This window comes from Sinocyclocheilus rhinocerous, unplaced genomic scaffold, assembly GCF_001515625.1.
Source record: "Sinocyclocheilus rhinocerous isolate Xijiao unplaced genomic scaffold, SAMN03320098_v1.1 scaffold953, whole genome shotgun sequence".
Lineage (NCBI taxonomy): Eukaryota > Metazoa > Chordata > Actinopteri > Cypriniformes > Cyprinidae > Sinocyclocheilus > Sinocyclocheilus rhinocerous.
In genome coordinates this window covers 1,111,758-1,133,261 of record NW_015643169.1, presented here as the reverse complement: position 1 = coordinate 1,133,261, position 21,504 = coordinate 1,111,758, and the positions used below count along the sequence as shown (strand labels likewise).

The following is a 21,504-nucleotide window of genomic DNA, read 5'->3' as shown; positions in this document are numbered from 1 at the left end:
GTGCCAAATTTCGGTACCTGAGAACGCATCTGGGCGCATACACTACAGAGAGAGAAAGAGAGACTCTGTGGCGTGATGTCACCCCTGCAACTCGTTCAAACAACACACAGGGCAAGCCTAAATGTTCTGAAGCGTGTTTACATTTCTAGGGCCATATGGTTTCTGCGAAAACGCGGACGGGATCGTGGAGTCCATTCATAAAAACGCGCAGAATGCCACGGAATTCGTAAATTTTGGACGAATAAATCAAAAGTAGCCACTGCCACTTAATTCAAATCGCAGTATGAACTAGTGTCTGTGAATATTAAAATGCAAAAGGACGGTTTAAATATGAATCCTGCATGTTCCGCTTGCCTCTGTATGTATGAATGGCGGAAACGCGGTTTTGTTTACCACACAAATACTGAAGCACGTGTGACGCTCGCGGTAATTTTCGGCCTCTGCGTCTCACTATACGACGGCATGAACAAAAACTTAATCCCCAGAGCTGCTGTGAGAGTCATTTCGCGAGAATTTTACCGTTTCATTTGAGAAAACTAGCATCATCATTCTGTATATACAGAAACTTCATGGCAACCCGTCAAAATAAAAGTACGGTTTAACATGTAACAGAAATATATTACTCTTGTATTACTTTTGTACAGTATAATGTACATCTTTAAATATTCCATTTTCTATCAAATTTAAATAAACCAATTAAATGATAAAAATAATTACAACCAGATTAATCACTTAATTGTATAAAAAAATAATACAATTATTAGCCTATTAAAAAATGTTTTAAAGGAATACTCACACAATTTTTCTTCCATGTATTAATTTCAACGGTAAATCTCAGTTTGTTTGCCAAAAAATAAAAGGGTTTAATTTTCATTTGATTTAAAATAAATGTTTAATGCCTTCATTTGTTTTTCTGAAAAATTAAAACAAAAATTCCTGGGGGGGGGGGGGAAAAGGTTTGTAGGGCCCTATTGTTCAAAATGTTGAAATTGAGGCTTTTGGGCTTATTTTTTCACTGAAATAAATGTTTTTGTAATTACACAGAGAGTAAAGTACCGAAAAAAGGTACCGTACCGGTTAAAATGTGAACGGTACCCAACCCTAGTTACAAAAGACTTCCATTTCAAATAAATGCTGTTATTTTTAATGTTCTGTTCATCAAAGAATGCTGAAAAAATGCACCATGAATATGAAGCAGCTAGGGCTGTAACGATTCACTCGTTTTCTCGATGCATCGATTACAAACCCTGACAATGCAATGCATCGATCTTGAACATGGATTTTTGAATCGTGAATCGTCGATTTCGGACAGTAATCGATTTAAAACGATTCGATTCGAATTTAATTGTGAATCGAATCGAATTGAATCATTCTGAATTTGCAAAAATCGTTCTTGAATCGAACCGAAAACCTATGAATCGTGAATCGAATCGAATCGCCGTCTACCCAAAGATTCACAGCCCTAGAAGCAGCACAACTGTTTTCAACATTGATAACAATAAATGTTTCCTGAGCAGTAAATCAGCATATTAGAATGATTTCTGAAGGATCATGTGACACTGAAGACTGGAGTAATGATGCTAAAAATTCATAGCTTTCAGCTTTACATCACAGTAATAAATTACATTTTAACATATATTCAAATAAAAAGAGTTATTTCAAATTGTGAAAATATTGTACAATAATACTATTTTACTGTATTTTTGATTAAATAAATGTAGCCTTGGTGAGAATAAGAGTAATCTTTTAGAAACATTTTTAAAAATTCTTACCAACCCCAAACTTTTGAAGAGTGTATATGCAAGTAAGGTAATAACAATTAATTTTCAGATTTTAAATGCTGAATACTCTGCATGAACAATAATGAAAGTCAATGAGACACTTCCAAACTAATATCTTTAAAAAAGAAAAATGCTTTCACATTATGTTTGAAAATTTATATGAAAAAGACATGAAAAATCTGAAAATTGTAAATTACACTAGACCAGTATGTTTGAGGAATATCAATATATAATGTGCATGCTGATATAGTTAAAATGAAAATAAATAAAATGACCAGTTTACAACAAATATATTTTCTCTTCTAGGGGAAAAACCCCAAACATTGATGATTATCTTGCTCTCTAGGCTGAGAATGCCCTTCCCCTGCTACCAATCAGCAAGTATCAAAATCACATTTAATGGCTGTGACGTAACTAAAGTCTTTTTCAACAGTGTCAACACAGAACACTAAATGTATTGTCTAGCCATTTTATGCTTTTTTAATAGATAAAAGTAGCATAACCTTTGTCAAAAAGTTTGCAAAAAGAGAAAAACAGAAAACTGAATACCACAAACAGGTGCCAAAGGACTGAACACACACTCACTCACACACATATATACACTCTCAAATGTATGCCGAAACATGTACGCATGCAAATACACACCGATTCTTCTATGGGAACTCATAATTAAGCACACACAGAGCTCAACACACCCGTATGCACAAACAAAAACGCTTCTGTATGTTGATGCATATGTATAAGGCCTGCAGTGATCTAATGCAACACACACAGAGACACACAAACACTTTATATTTGCCTATTAACATACTAATCATGCGCTATCCCACCATCACTTCATCCGGTGGCATACAGGGGCCCTCTGTCTCAGCACACAAAAACACACACACTTTATTTCTCGCACTCTCTCTTTCTCTCGTTTATCCTGTTATCTCTGTAAACAAACGACCGACTCTCCTCTGCTCCGACAGACCGGGGGGGGTGGGGGTTGCATTTCATTGTCTTAAGAGCGGGAAGATGCTCCTGTCTGATGAATGGGGTTTTCTGGAGCTGAGAGCCATGAAGCTTTACACACTCTCATTTACAGGCCTGTTTTTCACACTCTTATTATGAAACACGCACACACAGCCTTTCTTTCCCTTGTTATCCCATCCCCCTGTTCCTTGCCGTTTCCTCTCCGGTTTCATCCCTTGTTCTTTGCGTTCTTTCCCGCTCACCGAGGCGGCCTAGGTCTGTGTCCAAACTGCTTTCCAGGCCTATTCCCTTGCACACAAACGCATGCCAGAATTGATTTGCTGTTTCTGTTGTGCTTGTCAACGGTTTTCCCTAACTAGGAGCTCCAAAAAAACACAACACCTTCACATTTTCGCATGCTTTAAGTAACACCAGAAAGAATTGATTTATGATGGCTCGGCCTTTCACTGAGGAAGACAAGCCACTGAGTTTTGTGCCCTTCGTGCATCTGCTGGAAGAGGAAACATTTGGAGTCGTGAAGCCCATGGGAGACCAACAGAAACTGACCTTTAGGAAACGGCTCAGGTTATTCTGAAAAACCTGTGGTGTTTTGTTTTGGTTTTTAAATGAGAACGTATAGTGTCACAACAAAAGAAATTAAACATACAGCATGAACAGTGGAATTCGATTTGCAACTCTAAGAAGCCAGTTTTATTCAAATTTTTCCCACAATAAAGTTTTACAGTACTACAAACAGTACTAAATATTCACGATATCATATTACCAAATACTTCATATTATATGATATCATATGACCAAATACTTGATATTATATGATATCATATGACCAAATACTTGAAATATAAAAAAAAAAAAATTTATATTGGTAACTGTCCCATTATCAGACACTTTTTCTGATGAAATTAATTAATCAAGACTGTGATTATAGTGCACTTCTACAATGGGAACATAGAAAGCTTTTTGGAATAAAAAAAATATGATTCAATAGAATTGTTAGTTATGAGTTTGATTCAATCTAATGACTCCTTCATTAAGTGAATTGGTCAAAATGAGTTAACTGACTCCCTGAACAAGCAAGTCACCTTCAGTCTTATACTGAACCTTTTACAATGTTTTTTGTTTAGTATATAAACAATACTAATAATATATATGCAGCAATATAATTATATCATTTACCTTAATAAATTATTAAATAACTTTAAATAATTTTTGAAAGAGTAATTTCTTCAAACGTATTAAAAGAATTGTTGAAGGAATCGTTCAGGAACCAGAATTGCTAAGTGGAACCAGAATCCAGATTCCTATTAAAAAGTTTTCGATGTCCTACAAAGTCGATCTTGAAAAAAAAAAAAGCAAGCAAACAAGCGCCACCTCCCCGCACACACGTCCACACAAATATGCAAAACAAAAATCTAATTGTATAAAAAAATAATTGACGTAACTGTTGAGCTGAAAATAGAAGGACATATCAAGACGACGGGCCGACGCTGGGGTTGAGCCCCCCGAGAGAGCAGCAGAGAATGGGTGAAAAGAGAGGGAGAGGGAGAGGAAGAAAGGATCAGAGGGAGAGAGGTTGGCAGCGATGAGCTTCTGGCACCTTCTACATAGAGCTCACCGTACATCGTGCCAAAAAATGGCAGAAGAGGCTGCCCCCATTCCCTCGCCTTTTCTCCGTCTCCCTCTCTCTCGCCCCTCGGCAATCTTGATCATCCCTTTCTCCCCTTTCTAAAGAGGTTTTATCTAATGAGCTCCATGAGAATTCAATCTAACTGCACTAATGCAGAACTTCAACTCCTATAGATTGGAGTTATGGCTCAACTTTCCACGGCTCTTGCGTTGTATTTGCGTGTGTGTGTGTAATGAGTAGGCCTGCGCTGTTACTGAGCTCGGCACTGTGTTCTCTTGACTCGTAACCAGAGTCGTTGTGAGTGGGCCACATTACGGTCTCTCTATCTCTTACTCTCCAGGCATACACAAACACTTTTTTACTTTTTTCTTTTCAATCTTTCAGCCTTCTGACAATATTAGGAAATGTTATTTTACAACTTATTTTCTTATTTTAATAAGATGCACTTACAGATTTTCAAAATATTTAGAAAATTCTTTTTCAGAGCAAGTTCTATATCTATCTATCTATCTATCTATCTATCTATATTAATATTACATTTAAAATGCTTTGAAAATGTGTATGTGTATATGTGCGTGTGTGTATATCTATCTATATATTTATATATTTATATATATATATACACACGCACTCTTACACATTTTCAAAACATTTTGAATAATATATTATATATAAAATTTGATCTGAAAAAGAATATTCTAAATATTTTGAAAATGTGTAATTAAAATAAGAAAATAAATTGTAACATTATAAATAATAACATTATAACAGTAAATAACACAAAATAATAAAAGTAAAAAATAAATCAATGCATGTTTTAACACTGATTTTTCACTAAATTAACATGAATTAACAAGAAAAACATTTATATGTATTATGCAATACAATGATTCAATGTGTTAAACAGCATTTACCTTTTTACATTTGTATTAAAACATTTTAATGAATGAAAAATTCATGTAAGGACTGCATAAATAAATAAATAAAAATTTGAAATGATTCATAGAAATTAATGGAACTTACCAAAATAATACATTTTAAAATGCCGTTAAAAAACAATCTTTATTATAGATCCGAAATGATCTATAATAGAGTGATATGAAAGGATTGATATTCAGAATGTTGAATATCATAAGCAAAATTATCTCAGATAAATTGTAAATAGCACAATGTAGACACACAGATTTCATGTTAAACACACAAAAAAAACTACAGAAAGAGCAGCTACTGAGAAGAGAAAACGCTCACCTCTTTTCACCTCAGTTTCAGGTTTTTACATTTCCTTCTCTGTCTGTCCCTCATGCGAGTTTAAAAGCAGGTGCTCATTCAGTAGAGCTGATACTGGTATGTTTGTGTTAACATGTTTCACTTTTACAGTCCTTCCTTTGTGCTCTTAAAAAGCCCATAAATGTCTGTGGGGAGCTGAGAAATGCTGAGAAAGTAAAACCCAGAGTAACATGCAGATCTACAGTTATACTTCACATCTTTCTTGAACAAATCCATTGGAATAAATAAAAAATGAAGACTTAAAGATCACAAAAATAGTGAAAACATGCCAGAAGCTTAGCGCCGCGGTGGCATATTTAAGCAATAAACCCAAAGCCCAGGTGAGTCAGAGAAGTGCACAGTCCTAAATATAGGACAAATGTAGGATTACGGAAAATAATAAGAGGAGATTCTCTACAAAAAAAATGAACTATGACCTAAGGAGGTGGATTTTCCTTCCATTTCAACAGTCTATCAGACTTTCAGAAAGAGCCAGGAAGACAGGATGAGTGACGGAAACAAAGAAGGAGAGAGGAGGCACTTCGAAGAAGAGTGATGAAAGAAAAAGAGATGCGTTATGTACACTGGCTCGAAGTGAATGACGACTGCTGAAATAATCTGTTTAACAGCTATTCCAAACATTTCATTTCCAAACAAAACACTCCCACAATGCCACATCCAGACAGAGAGAAATCACTACTGCATGCTCTTATGCATGTGCTCATTTCAGAAACGGGTCAAGCCTTAATGATGTATTGTACTCTATTTTTTTTTTCATAAACAATTAGAAAATATAGTAGTAATTACTAAAATAAAACATCATTTACAAAAAACAATATATTCATTTATTACTAATAATCTGATGTGTAATAAGTTATAAAATAAATAAAAATTACAATATATAGTAGAATCAATAATTTAGCAGAAAAAAAATATATGCACTAGCATGCACAGATGTTTTATTAAGATTTTTCTTATAAATTTAACAGGCATTTTTTATTTCTAAAAGCTGCAGTTAAACATAAAATGGCAGAAAGCTAATTTTTCACACCTCTTCAATGGCTAAATATTACATTTCCTGTGTGGAGTGTTAAAGTAGGAAAAAAGTTTATATTATGTTCTCATAATAATGATATAATAGCAGCACTAATAATACAGCCCTGGATATAAAATTAATATTCTCTTTACCCAAAAGCCACATCCCTCTATTAGGACGACTTTCCCCATAATCACCATTCTTAATGGAAACACATTTAACATGCATTTACCTTCAATACACCTGGATTACTACTTACAGTCTTGTATAAAGAAACGATTCATTTCACATTTCATTTTAAGACAGAAAAATAAGTCTAAATTTAGCAAAATATGGAACATTTTCGAATCAAATCCCAAAACCTTGTTAAGCACAGGATAGTGGTTTAAGATTCGGGCTTCAGTTCAAACTCTGGCGATCCATTTTTTAGGCATTTAAAATGGAAAGCATTTAATAAGAAAAAAGCCAAACTCTCCAGCTACCTATTACTGCATTAACAAGAAAAAATTGTTTTAGGTTAGTGAAGTACACTTTTTTTTTTTAAGTGAACGGTTACGTTTCTGTGTTTTAAAACGGCAAGAAAGAGAGCTGAAAATGAGTGCCCTGAGCTCATACACACACACACACACATCTTCCCGCACCAATGGCGTTGCAATAGTGCCAACTAGAGCAATTACTGTAGCGACTCCCATAGCCGTCCTTTTTCTTGTTCTCTCTTGCTTTCTTATGGACACAAAAGAGGAATATTCGATTTGAGAGTGTGACAACGAAGGCCACATTTAATAGTGATAAATAGAGTTTGTGCGAATAAACAATCACAAGGACAAAATAAACACAAGGCAAACCAATAAATTAAATAAACAGCTGAGCCATTGCATTCAAGACAAAGAACGCAGAGATATTTTTTTGGCACACACAACAAATACCTGATTTGAACTGTCAGTCTATTTCAAATTAGGATAATTGTGGTGTTAGTTAGGAATGCACAACTGAAATCAAGAATAAAATAACAGCAAAAAAAAAATACTGAACGCCCTCAACCAGGGCAGCACATGGGGACTGGGTGCGTCTGGGGTTGAGAAAGGCCCCCTGAGCTCTGGCACAGAATGCCAAGGGCCTGGGGATTGTGCGCAGCTGCCCTGCAGGGTGCCAGTCTCCTGCGAGGCTATTTGGAGCCTGATAAAAGCAGCAGTGCACACTGGAATTAGCCTGATAAGATAAGACCACAGCACAGCACTAAACATTCTGAGCGGGCAGCGCAATGGCCAACCCTGCTGGGCACAGAGTGAACCAGTGCGTGCGCTGACCAAGAGACTGAAAGACAGACAGGAAACTGTTCAGCTGGTTTAAAATTTAGCTGCTTATTTTTTGTTAACGGCTCTTTTAATGAATGGTTTTAACTATTATGCCATGGAAAAAATGGGGAAAATATGCAATTTATTTTCCATAATTGTGGTTTGTTTGCAGTACTATAAAATGAAATTGAATTAGCAACAACAGCAAAAAACAAAGAAAGCAAGAAAGCAATTTCAGATTTGTAATCACAGGATTATGGATCAGTTGGCCTGAGTGTGTTTGGCCAGTCAGATCTTGTGTGCAACAGAGAGAGTGTTAGCCGTGTCAGAAACAGTGTTTGGCAGTGAGCGTATGAGACTGTCCTAGTAACTTATCCACGAATTCACACACACATATACTCACTCCAAAAGGATACGACTCTAAAACACACTGCCAATGAGAAAACAAGATGGCACTGAAGAATTGAAAAGGCCACCCGTCTTGTGTTTTCTTGTGAATACAACCAACATACTATTTATATTAAACACTGTCACACAACAAAACAAAGCATCCTATTATAAACAATAAAACATCACAAAAAGTATAAAAATGGCAGAAATATGAGTTATTCACATTTTAGCAGGGTTTCAATTTAATTTGTATTTTTAAATTTCTGGGAAGGATTTACGTTTACATGGCAGGTATTAATCTGTAGAATTAATAGATTTAAACAATGTTTTAGTGTACAAATGTCTCCATAAGGCACAAAATCATTCGGATTTGAATGCATCTGGACATGATTTACTCTATAAAGAGCATAACCAGAGAGATTATAAATTAAATGCATACATTTACATGAATTACTCAAAATTGTTAAGACTTTTTTGTGCCTATAAATCACCACTTTAAAAATAGCTCTTATTAGTGTACAAATGTTTCCACAAAGCACAAAATCACCATGAGATCTGAATGCAGTTCAACACAGGATTTCTTCCATATAGAGCATAGCCAAACAGATTATATATTAAATACATACATTTGCATGCTTTTTAAAATTACTGTAATTTTTTTCATGCCTACAAATCACAACTTTAAAATTCCTAGACTTTTCCATGACCGTGGGAACCCTGTTTGAAGTGTAATTTCTTCTCTGGCTGCAGAACACAGACACTCAAAGCAAGTGTTTATAAGTGTGCTGGATGTGATGGTAATTATGTGGGTGTCATCTTACCCTGAATTCTGACCCCTCTTAAATAAACACATTCAAGTATCAGTAGCCGTAAGGCCAGAGAAAGAGAGCTTAACCCACTGACCTGGCATGTGGATGAAGTAGGCCAGGTACAGGTCCAGCTCCTTGACGGACACTCCGATGTGGTGTGGCTGCACGCACAGGGTGTGGTTCGAGCACTGCGGGGACTTGACCAGTCTCTCTCCGTCCGTGCTCTCCAGTGGGCTCCCCTTGAACAGGATCACCATCACCAGGTCTAGGCGCCAGACCTTGTCGGCCTGCCGCAGGCAGTCGATGCGGCGGATCTTGCCTTTCTGGTCGGGGTTGGACAACACGCAGCAAGGCGGCTTCTTCCCCGTGATGGTGAGCATGAAGTCTTCACGGAACTCCGGCCGGATGTCCTTGCGCAATTTGGCTAGTAGCCGCGACGCCCACTTCTGCTTGATCTCGGGCTTCTCGCCCAGGAGTTCATCTTTGACGGCGCGCTCCTCGTCCTTGGACATGCGCTTCTCGTGCTTTTTGAAGTACTTGCGCTTGCGGGCCTGCAGGTTGAACCAGGTGTAGGAGAACGCCCGCACGTGCGGGAGGAGAGCCTCGATGAAGGGATGGAATTCATCCTGGAGGGATGGAGAGATGGAGGGAGAGACGGGAAGTAGGGGAGAGGAGAGGAGGGAAGAGGAGAAGACGTTATAATCTCGGAGCATTATTCGGTGGCGCTTTGTGAAGGAAGGTACGGGAAACATGTGAGTGCTTGTTTGCCAGGATGACAAACACACACACATACACAAACATTCGTCATAAGCATCGCATAAATACAGACAATGTTATGCTAATTTAGAATTTAGAACAAGAATTCCTATCCAAAATATATAATAAAACTACCGACATGCTATTAAGAAAAAAAACTAAAACATACTAAATTATAAGTAACCTCACTTTTTTCTTCTGCATTCTTTTACAAAGACATTTTTGCATTTCAAAAGATCCTTTCTCAGTTCAAAACAGACAATGATGTTTTTGAGGAACAGACGTAAAGAGTCCGCAACAGCTGCTCACTGTCGCTTGTGCCAAACCGCACAACCAACCCCTGCTACCGCACATCCTGATCCAAACTACATCGCCACACAGCACAGACACAGAAGCAGCACACCACAGACAAAACGCACAAGCCATGCAGCAAAACAACTAAAAATGTCTGTAGTTACCATTCTGCACTTTCATCATAAACCCTGCTGGCCGAAATGGAGTGGAAAAACAAGTGAAATGTCTTTTCCCCACTTAACTCGACACTACATGCCCCAATTATTAGAGCACAATATCAGAGTTTTTTTTATGTTGTTGCAAAAGGTAAAAAAACTGAAGAAAAAAAAAAAAGAAAAAGTTACAATTTTGTAAAAATGTCCAGTCGAAGATGAAAAAAAATTCAGAAAATTTTGGAGGAGCCAAACAGTGACAGCTCTGGAGGTACAAAAACAAGAAATGCACGAGAGGAATATTTAATACATAAAACAGACAGGGGGAAATGAGAGGGGGAAAAAAGTTAGCAAAAAAAAAAAAAAAGGGGGATTTTGCCAGCCACCAAAACCAAAAATTAAATATTACATATGAACACAAGAAAGCGGACAATGAAATCGCTCGTAATCTAAAAGTATTGTACTCACTGTTAGAGAAAAAAACGTACACAAATACACAAATACCGCAACAAAGAGGAAAAAAACGTTTGGCAAAGCAGTAAGTGGTGTTTGTTCAGATATGCGTGCTCTGCATTCGACACACAGAGAGCGATAGATAGACAGAGAATGGGAGATAGACAGAGAGAAAGAGAGAGAGACAGAGAGGGGGTAGAGAGGAGTGAATGGTGAGCGCAAAAAAAAAAAAACGAGAGAACCAAATCAATGTTGGAAGAGCGCGTACGACCGCTGGCAAACCCGATAGAAGCTTCCTTTTTTCCCCTTTTTCCTCTCCAACTCTATTTCTCTCTTCCTCTCCATGCTCTTTTCCTAGCCATTGCCTCAGAGTGTGCCAGCGCGAAGCTGAGCCCACCTATTTGGCACCGGGTGCCCGATCGCTCAGCCAATACGCGCACGCTTGAAGGGCTGAATGGGAGGGAAGCAGGGACGGAGGGAGGGTGAAAGAGATGGAGCGAGAGAGCGCGGGGGGAGATAGTGTAGGGTTCGGTCAGTAGGTTGGCTCCTCACTTTGCCAAATTAACAAGTTCCTATCTTGTGCAACTGCAAAGTCCAGAGCACATTAATTTTACATGCGCCAATCTGCGGCGCTGCCGTATTCCATTCCCACCCCAATTTACCTCCATTTTCCTCCTCTTGTCTTCAAGAACCGAGCTCAGATGCACACACGCACTTTTGCCATTTTCACCAATACACTTGCCATCACTTCCATCGCGCGAGCACACAGCAGTGTCCCCGTTTGCCCCGTCCCCTCCCTCCATTGAGCGGCGTGTGAACACGCGGGCCAGAACTCCCAGCAGACGCTACAGACCAGCAGCTGCCTTTAGATTCGGCACACAAGCAAAGAGCAAAGACAGAGACATGGTCCACAGCAGAACAACATTATCTCTCTGAACTTTATCTGAGAATGTGACCACGTCAGATATGAACGTTTGGACACAATAAAAACATGTTTTAGGTTTTTTTTTTATTTTTTAAGAACAACAAAAAAGTATTTCACATTAAAATGCTTCTATAAGAAAGTGTATTAATAGCTGTTTCCTTAAAAAAAAAAAACTAAAATCCCTATTCTCCTTATAATGCTTTTTACAAAACAGCAACTCTATAGCAGGATTCAACAATTAACTTACAACTATTAACTTTTACTTGTCTTGCTAGTATTTTCAACAGTAAGTAACCAAAAATTTTACATTTTATTAAAGAAATATATTTATAGTTTTCATTTATCATTAAGTATTGTTCACCAAAAATTTATATAAATGCCAAATAATAGCCCAACCTCAAAAAAGTTTCAAAATATATATATAATTTATAAAATATTAAGTATTCTTTACAAAAAAATTATAATAATAAAAATAATAGATTAATTTGCAATAATAGAATTATACTGCTATAATGAAATTAATAATGAAACATGATGGATTGTATTTTATAAACACCCTTTTACAGGAAAACAGTGACATACCGTGATTTACTCTTTTGAACCCATTCTAACTGATGCATCCAAGACTAGTGCAAATCAATCTCGCAATTTCAAAGTCCTCACATAAGTTAGCCAGCTACCATGTTCATATATTTAAATCAGCAAGATTTGCAATAACAATATTCAACACATCACTGAAAGCCAAATGTTTTAGTTTGCAAAGGCACATGTAGGCTACATTATCAACGAACACTAGATGTAATGACAACACAGCATTGGTCACAGTTTCATGAACTGGCCTGAAACTCTCTCACACTGGCCCTGAGCCGTAGCACACAAAACATTCAATGATTAAATCCTGCTCCAAACTATATACAACATATTAAAGGAATTCAGTCAATCCCTGTTCGCAATGATCTGTTATGATCCATAGACAGAGCCAGGGAAATCGCTAGCTTGAGCAGATTCGTGTCAAGTGACTTAATCTGGTTTAATCCCTACAATGAGTTTATGCAACATATGCCACTCTCTCAGGGCTACGCGACACCTTAGGGCGACCAGCAGGCCCATCTGAGACCACCGGGCGAAGCAGCCTCATTCTCAAAGCAACTCACTGCAGACTATGCTGTTGCCAGTAGGCGCCTGCTATGTAAATGCAGCGTTTCCTAACAAACAAAGCCGACCGTCAGGTTGGTGTGTCATTTTGTTTTTAAATGTTCCATTGGCTTGCAATTCACTTTGCATAATTCCAATCCAAATGAAAGGAAAGTTCTTCACAATTCATATCAGTTGACTTTGTACAGATCAAGGTGTCTTGGTATTTCGTTTTTGCCTATGTTGCTACAGTTCGTATCTAATTTGGTTTGACAGACTACATGGATTTTGTGTCTGATACATTTATTTACATGAAGTAATTTCCATGTCTGCAAACAAAGAGTTTGAAAGTGTCTGACATGAGGGGAAAAAGTGTCAGTAACAAATTCATTGTTCTTGCTTGAATTATTGGTTGAATGATTGCAGCAAATCTGACATAATTTTGGATGACGCAAACTTTATGACAGCATGAACTTTGTGTTGTTATCATGAGAATAAATTAGTATGCAAGCATAAATGGCCTATAAAACAGCGTTTGCGCATGTTCCCCCGCAAGCTTGCTGGATTTTTTCACTGCCGAATGCCCTTATTGAAACTCTTTTATACCACAGCCTATCTTATCTTTGTATGACACTCTCCTCTCTAAACAGTCAGCGACCTTTGCTTTACGCAAGAAAAAAGGAGAGCGCTAGAGGAAGTTTAAAAAAAAGTTTGAGAAAGAGAGAGACAGACAAAAAAAGCGAGATTTCTACGAAAGGCTGTCTCACTCTGCTGCGTACTGCTTGTGTGTTTTTGTCTGTAGCTATAGCAAGGCCTACTTCCAGAAAAAGAGAGAAAAGGGCTGAGATGGTGAAAAGAAAATTCGGCAGCGCGCACACTCAGACTATATCCAGAATCCGTGCTGAAATATCCTGTTACTCTATATTACACCACACATGCAGGATACGCGAATCCCACCAAAGTTAAGTGTCCTATAGCCTAACATTTATGAATTTTATCAAATTTCCACTCTGGTCTTTTTTTTTGTGGGGGCTCATCAAATGTCTAACATTAGCTACAGTAATATCTGACATTTTTAAAGATTTTAGTTTGTATGGTTGCCCTTTATTCTAGCCAATGCCAATAAATGTTTGACCCACCTCACTGAACAACACAGGAAAACAGTCTTAATTGTTACTCAAAAGTAACCTTTTTTTATTTTACGTAACACCGAAACGTAAGGTAACGAAACAAATTCAGTGACAATAACGACAAAAAAAAAACGGTTCCTTGTAAACAGTGTATAAAAAAAAGATACCATACCTCTGGCCTCTATTCTTTTAAGATGATTGTGTTTTAGTCTTTTCCATTGCTTTATTTTCTTTACTTTTTTAGAAACAATAGCCTATATGATATTCTTAATCGCCTAAAATGACGGACCTGTAAACCTCTAACGGTTTTTTTTTTTTAAATCGCGTTGGCAGGAGCTCGAGCTCCTTCACTGGCGCGAGACAGAAAAAAAGGCTGCGGATAGAGTGAAGCAGACACTCGCGCGGCTGATGCGAGAGAGCCGAGAAATCTGACATGAACTAGGGAATTTTTGCAAGAAATCTTTCCCACAAAATATAATGAAACTTGTATGAAAATAGATTCACAACAGGCGAAAAAAAGAGCATTTCTTCATATGAAAAGGCCAAATCTATTCATATGGATCACTACAGAACATCACCATAATTTGCACATTTCCTGAATAATATTTTATTTTTTTCTAGTTCTAAAGTACAAAAATGGAAAAAACGAAATCGAATATATCATCAAAGAAATATTTCCAGGAACTGGGAACCAGCCGAATAGCGTAGGCTACCATTTTGGGACATTTAATAACTGAAAAATCAAAATACGCTAGTAAAATATTTAAAAAACAATATTTACGTGCCCCTTGTGCATCCTTCCATATTTTATCTAGCTATAAACCGAATTTATGAAGCAATTTCTTTAATGTGCGCTGCCAAATCGGTTTGACACTGAGGGCTTTTTACACCGTCATTTTTTAAAATTTCTTCGAAGAATATCTTTGTAGAATATAGGCTATTACTATTAAACTATTTAATGTTTAAATAACCATCTTTCGAAATCTTCTATAAACCTTTTCCATTCATAATGACAACCAATTCAAGCATAGGCTATGTTTTAAAACAAAAATCATGAGTCATTAATCTACGATCTAAACTGTGACAGATGACTTTAATAGGTCGGTCTGCTAGTGATAATTTGTCTCTCATATAGACTAAATAACATGCATAAATATAGTGCTGTAGCTGTAAAATAGGAAAATATTTCATCACGCGATTCACGCCTATATGTCTATGCACGTAGAAAGCAAGCAGCTTGTGTAGCCCAAGCTAAGATTTTTAACCAAAGCATGTAACCTGAGGATCAAATAAATTACAATTATTTTTACTTCCAAAGAGACGGAGCGCGGCGGTGCTTTATGTGGAATTCATTCAGTTTTATAAACAGACGCGTTTCCAAGATGCATCTGGGTGTAATTTATGTGATTTCAGCTCCACGGGTAAATATTCCTAATTCACACAGAAAAGCTGTTGAGATTTTGTTAAAAAATAAATAAATAAATACACCTGAGGCACCGTTTGCGGTTTCTCAGATTGCCACACTAGCAGACCGACCCAAAGGATGTCACAACAAAATGTTGGCAGTCGTACAAATAATTTTTTTAGGCTACAGATTTTACAAATAGTAGATATTTTAGGTTTTTGTAATTTTTCAGTTAGCCTACCACATATAGGCTAGGCCTACTCAAATAGTGTTTCACCTGCCGGCAAACAGGTTCTCACAGGTTTCTACTGAGGGAGTAACCATAGCAACAGTGTGCTTCTTGAGCTTTTTGCGTCAGAATTCTAACAAAAAAAAACTTTCATTATTTATTGCTTTATTATAGAATTACATATCACAAAGAAATTGTGTTTTTCTTTAAAAAAAAGTTAGTTGACATTTGACTACGAGCGCCAAAAGACAACCTGCACAAGGCGAATCACAACATATTTCCTTCAAACTAACGTTAGTCTATCCCCTGAAAGTTATTCAATAGCTACCACACACTAAATTTGATATTATTATGAATATAAATATTTAGATGTGATTTGGATACCATAATTTACAGTATTACCGTTTGTTCAGGTGTCAGTCTGTCTATTAGCTACATGAGCACAGCTGTAAGAATAACACTCTGATTTCTATTTAGAGACGCCTGTTAAATACCGTTACGAACGTAGAAACATTCATCATATGAATGAGGGTGTTTCCGTCCGCGGGAACATGTGTCTGTAGATCAGAGAACTGGACTGGATGGGTGAGATCATTCAACAGACTGATGAAGTGTAAACTGGAAAAAATGCCGAGACTAGCACGGCGTGACACCACAGCATCGAGCCGCTTACGCAGCGACTAAATACAACCGCTCCGACTGTCCAACCACACTAAATATTGATACTGCCTACTGTGGGAGCACTGCACTCTCCCCTCTGTCTGAGTGTGTGTGTGTGTGAGAGAGAGAGAGAGAGAGAGAGAGAGAGAGAGAGCGACACACAAGATCTCCATTTGTGGACGACCTTAAAGGTAAATGATTCATAAAGGCAGCAGATATTGTTTTTAATATTAAAATGCAAAGAGTTTTGATAGGGGCAGCGATAGTATGTAAAAGTAAATTTTTATTAAAAAAATAAATAAAAATCACAGTAGCCTAGAGGCACAAATCCCATGTTTTGTTTTTTGATGAAAAAAAATATATATATATATATTTTGTGAGCCGTATGATACTTTTATTATAAACTATTGTTATACATAAAATTAACCTAGCATTAAAATGTAGTTTTAAACCAATATCTCTATCATTCCACCACATAAAGTGTCAGTTTTGGCCTGTCCCATCACAAAGGTCTTGACCTTCACAACTGTATCAAATAAAATTGTCATCGCTTTGACATCATCTATTCAATTCACTATGGTAATAACCACAGCTTAATTATTAGGCTAAATTAGCAGCTGTCACTCATTATTATTTTTTTAATATTATTATTATTTTTTTTTATTTTTTTTTTAGCTGTAAAAATGTAAAAAAAATAAATAAACATTTTCACTGACAATTTGATTAAAAGGAAAACATGTTTCAGAGTTTCAGGCCATACTGATCCCTATTTGTGAAAAACGCCATAAGCGATTATAATAATAGATGTTGCAAGCAATTATACTAAAAAGACATCAGAAAAATTGTTGTCTTCAGAAATCGCACCTGTTTCTGTGACAGCCCTAGACTGTAAAAATTGGTGTGTTTCCTAACACGGATGGGATGATTTAATTCAGTGGCTCTATCAGAAGTTAGCAAGACTGCTGAAAGCTACATACGCTTCATTTTACTCACCTTAACAATCACTAAAAAACTTTAATGTTCATTCAATTAAGTATTGTCCTTCCCTCTGTTCAGTGATGGACCAAGGCATCGGTTCTTAAGCAAGACCGTCGGCTCTCCATCCTACTAAAATCACGACATAAAATGCAACTAAAATAAAATGCATCAATGTAAATAAGATGCAACTGTGGACGGGGCTATGCATCAAAACGCCGCACAAATACATCCAAGTGACTAACAAAAAGTTCTATCACGGTCAGTTGCCCACGACAGAAAATAATTTTTGCATGGCAGAGCTTTATCATTTGTCGTTGTCTTATTCGCACACAATGTAAGACTGATATCCTTCCTCAGTCACTAGGAAGTCGGGTTACCTCATATACATCCAATCACAACCTGTAAACAACTGCATGTAATTATGGTTGATATTTCAGCAGCTCCAGTGCCAAGTGCCAGGTTTAAACTAGAGATGTTCTGAGCTCTCCAACGCACACCCCTCCACCCTCGCTTTCATTCTCATTCTTTTCTATACCTCCGCCACTCGGCGAGGCGAGGTGCCAACCCTTCTCCTAAACTGGGCATCGTGCCCTACCCTTTATGTAAATGAGGCACCCACCACCTCCTGTCTTTCTGCCACTCTATCTCTCTTTCCATCATTCTCCTAAACTCTCTCTTCTCCCATTTTTCCCTAGTGTTGACTCTAATTCCCTACATTTCTGTCACTCAACTTTTAATTATTCTATCAAACAAACTCGTCTGTCTCACATCTTTCTATGGGAAATCTTCATGCTTCAGTGTATTCACAGATGATATAAACCCTATTTCCTGACCAGCCTGTATTGTTATGTCACTATTACACCACACCAAGCACTTCTTCATTATTGCACGCTACAGCGCAATTTCATTTGCATTTGCGTTAAGGGTATTTACAGTAATTGTGCAAAGATCAAACTGACAAACATGCACTAAATACCCACAAACACTCCACTAACAGTTCAAGTGTAAAGTAAACACAAAACACACACACTCTTCTCTCTCATGCACATCCATCTTGCAATATCTTAAGGCAGGGATTCCCAAACCTTTATGTCAAGCCAAACCGCTTAGATATAAAATCTTCACTTGATGTACCCCCTGAGATTTTAAGTTAAAATTTCAATAATTTAACAACCAACACTGTTGCTTCCAGCTAAAATACAAGTCCTCGACCTATAATATTGCATGCTTTCTCCAGTGAAATAGTCATCTCGTCTGAATCAGGAGAGAAATATGAACATATTAAGCACCGTTTAAAGCGAAAAAAGTCCAAAATTGTTCTAAACAAATACGTTGGTGCATTTGATGTGAGAAAACAACAGGTGATGAACTTTTTCACTGGAGGAAGCGATGTTATGGATGATGAACTGGTATTTTGGCCAGAAGCAATGGTTAAAATGCCTCGATGGATTTGTTTCTTACAAACATGCAGCTTTTCACTTCACATGTTAACTGATGGACTGGAGTGGTGTGGATTACTTGTGGATTATTGTGATGTTTTTATCAGCTGTTTGGACTCTCATTCTGACGGCACCCATTCACTGCATTTCCAACTCAGTGATTCTGTTTTTTTATTTTTTATTTTTTCTGACATGTTAGTGTTATATCTTTCACTTGAATGTTATAAGTTGCACTGAGTAAATACAGCCGGATAAAACAAAAACTGTGTCCATCTTCATTTCAGGCTGGAAATCAACAAAATGTGATTATTTTAAAGGGGGGTGATTCTTTTCTATACCCACTGTATATCTTGGATGGCCTGAGGTTAAGTACATTTTTATTTTTGGGTAAACTATTCCTTTAAGGGTCTTGGGTTAAAAAAAAACAACTAACACTGAAAGGTACAACACAAATATTTTTGTCTTAATATCACCCCTTTCAAACGTTCAAACTCTGAAGCTACTAACATCCTAGCCAGATCCTCAAGCTTTTACTTTGGTGTAATATTTCCTGAAAAGGTGTAAACTGTCCACAAGAATATCTGCAATTATGCAAGTTTGTGAGAAGCAGCACTTACTGTGAACCGAGCTGCTCTGAAAACCCTGTATTATAAGTTGCATGTGTGTAAATGAACACAGTGCCACTCTTCACTCTGAAGTTCACATTGCAAATAGACTATATACTTATTTATGTAAATTGCAGCCTTTGGATTGACCCTGTCTTAAGACTAAGTGCATTTTGTATATTACAATCTGTTATACTAACAAGGTGATTATTTCTACAACAATGCTTTGGGCCTGTGTAGATTAAGCTTTATTTTCACATCTCAGCTGCACAGACACACTCTGCAGTGGCACGGCAGCACATTTACATAAGGTAAACACTGGCTTGCTGACTAGTCCACTACTTTTCTGGATGACTAGAGAAAACGAGTAGCCGTGCAAGCCCTAGATCAACAACACGAACACAAAACACAAATGCCTCACCGGTCACACTCACGCACAGTCTGTGATGACTGGATATAATTACACTACAATGGCAAAGGTGAGAGTGAATGGCCACTATCTGCATGACACTCACACATGCACAGTGAGGTACAATGACTATGAGGAAATCCATTGTTAAAGAGAAAATAGAGCTGATGGAGGAGTGTGTATATTAGTATGTAATAGAAAATGAGAGGTTTTGACAAAAGAGTTTTGGCTAAATCACTTAATGAATTATTAATTAGTGGGGTTTTTTTATAAATAAAGCTGATGTCTAAAGAGCTGATGATAACCAATATATATACAATACCATTTAATGACTCCATAAATCACAAAATTGTTGAGATATATAAATAAACACTACACAATATTGACTAGAAAATTGCTTATTTTTTAATAATAGACTGTCAATAGATTTTGGAACTATAATAATATCCAAATAATTGTCAAAATAATTGCCAAACATTGGCTGTTATATATATATATTAATATTTCACAATATTTGTGTTTTTACTGCATTTTTGATCAAATAAATGCAGCCTTGGTGAGCATAAGATACTTAAACAGACCTTAAACCTTTTAACATTAATGTATAAAAAACTGACACTTTGATTGCTGCATGACATTACAAGTTCAGAAATCATTTCCGTTTCATTTCTGACAGTAAACTCTCTCTCTCTCTGTCAGTATTTGTCTCATCTGTCAGTTGCTTTCTCTCATTAAGTGCTGTCCAGCATTAGTTCTGTCAGTTCAGGACAGGTGCAGTGGTAATGAGAGGGTAACACTGCATGCACTGAGGGCTTTCCCATTATAGTAAGCTTAATCCAGGGGGAGAGAATGTGTGTGAGTGTGTGTGCACGCCCATACTGCAGCTGGGGTAAGAATGTGTGTGTTTAAGTGAGAGGGAGAAAGTGCTGTTTGTGTGGCAGTATCTTTGCAAGTGCATTAGCTTTCTACCCACAACTTCAAGTTAATGACATTTTATTCCTTGTGTGTCTAACACTGCCTGCTTGGGAACAAAAAGGTGTGTGTGTGTGTGTATATATATATATTTACAGTTCTTCTTATTCTCAAGACAACCACAAGCATCATCAGCTTCCCAGAGTTTGGAAACAAAATCTGAAACAGCTGGAGCTCTTTTGAGAGCCCTAAAGACACAACCAGAGCCAGAAACAGCCTCTCCATACACATCAAGATATTACCACCTCATCTGTGGTCTCTCAAACTTAAACCTACAGGGCCCTGGATGGACAGAAGCAAGAGCGATAAAGAGTAAATGCTATACAAAGAAAATCATAAACTATTAGGCTAAATAAATAAATAGTTAAGGAAAAAGTGTGGTGCTGCTAACCCATGCAAAACTTGCCAATGGCTGTACTATGCCATTGTGGGTGGTTGCTAAACACATCTGGATGATTTCTAGGTGTTTTTTTTACTGGATCAAGCCAAATAAGCCTGTTTCTGTACAATACTACAGCGAGAATCAAAGTTACACCTTCTTTCTTTGCGTGAACATTTGGGCGGTGTTACGCAAATCTTCCCACATAGTGACGTAGACATGTGGGGGCGTGTTTAAACGAGGCGTTTTAGGAGGGCGTGGACGAGTCTTAACTTTTATAAAGAATATCTCTTTGGGTTTGAGACTTTAGTCTTTGCAACTTTAGGGATCTTATCTATTCACGAACAGCTTGTAACACTCCAAAGAGAAAGGAAAACTTGAAATCGCATCATATGACCCCTTTAA

At 37.1% G+C, this 21,504-nt stretch overlaps 1 protein-coding gene across 14 annotated transcripts in view; it reads right to left on the bottom strand.

Annotated features, from left to right (window-relative positions):
* LOC107757045 (nuclear factor 1 X-type-like) overlaps nt 1-21,504 on the bottom strand; it is a 94,140-nt gene that overhangs the window by 43,038 nt on the left and 29,598 nt on the right. For 13 of the 14 annotated variants that reach the window (XM_016574407.1, XM_016574414.1, XM_016574411.1 and 10 more), the window contains one exon: nt 9,274-9,805. In XM_016574407.1, coding sequence (XP_016429893.1) covers nt 9,274-9,805 — 532 coding nt within the window. Of the gene's footprint in view, nt 1-9,273; nt 9,806-10,393; nt 10,544-21,504 lie in introns of those variants that run through there. The other variant, XM_016574406.1, reaches the window with a different exon arrangement.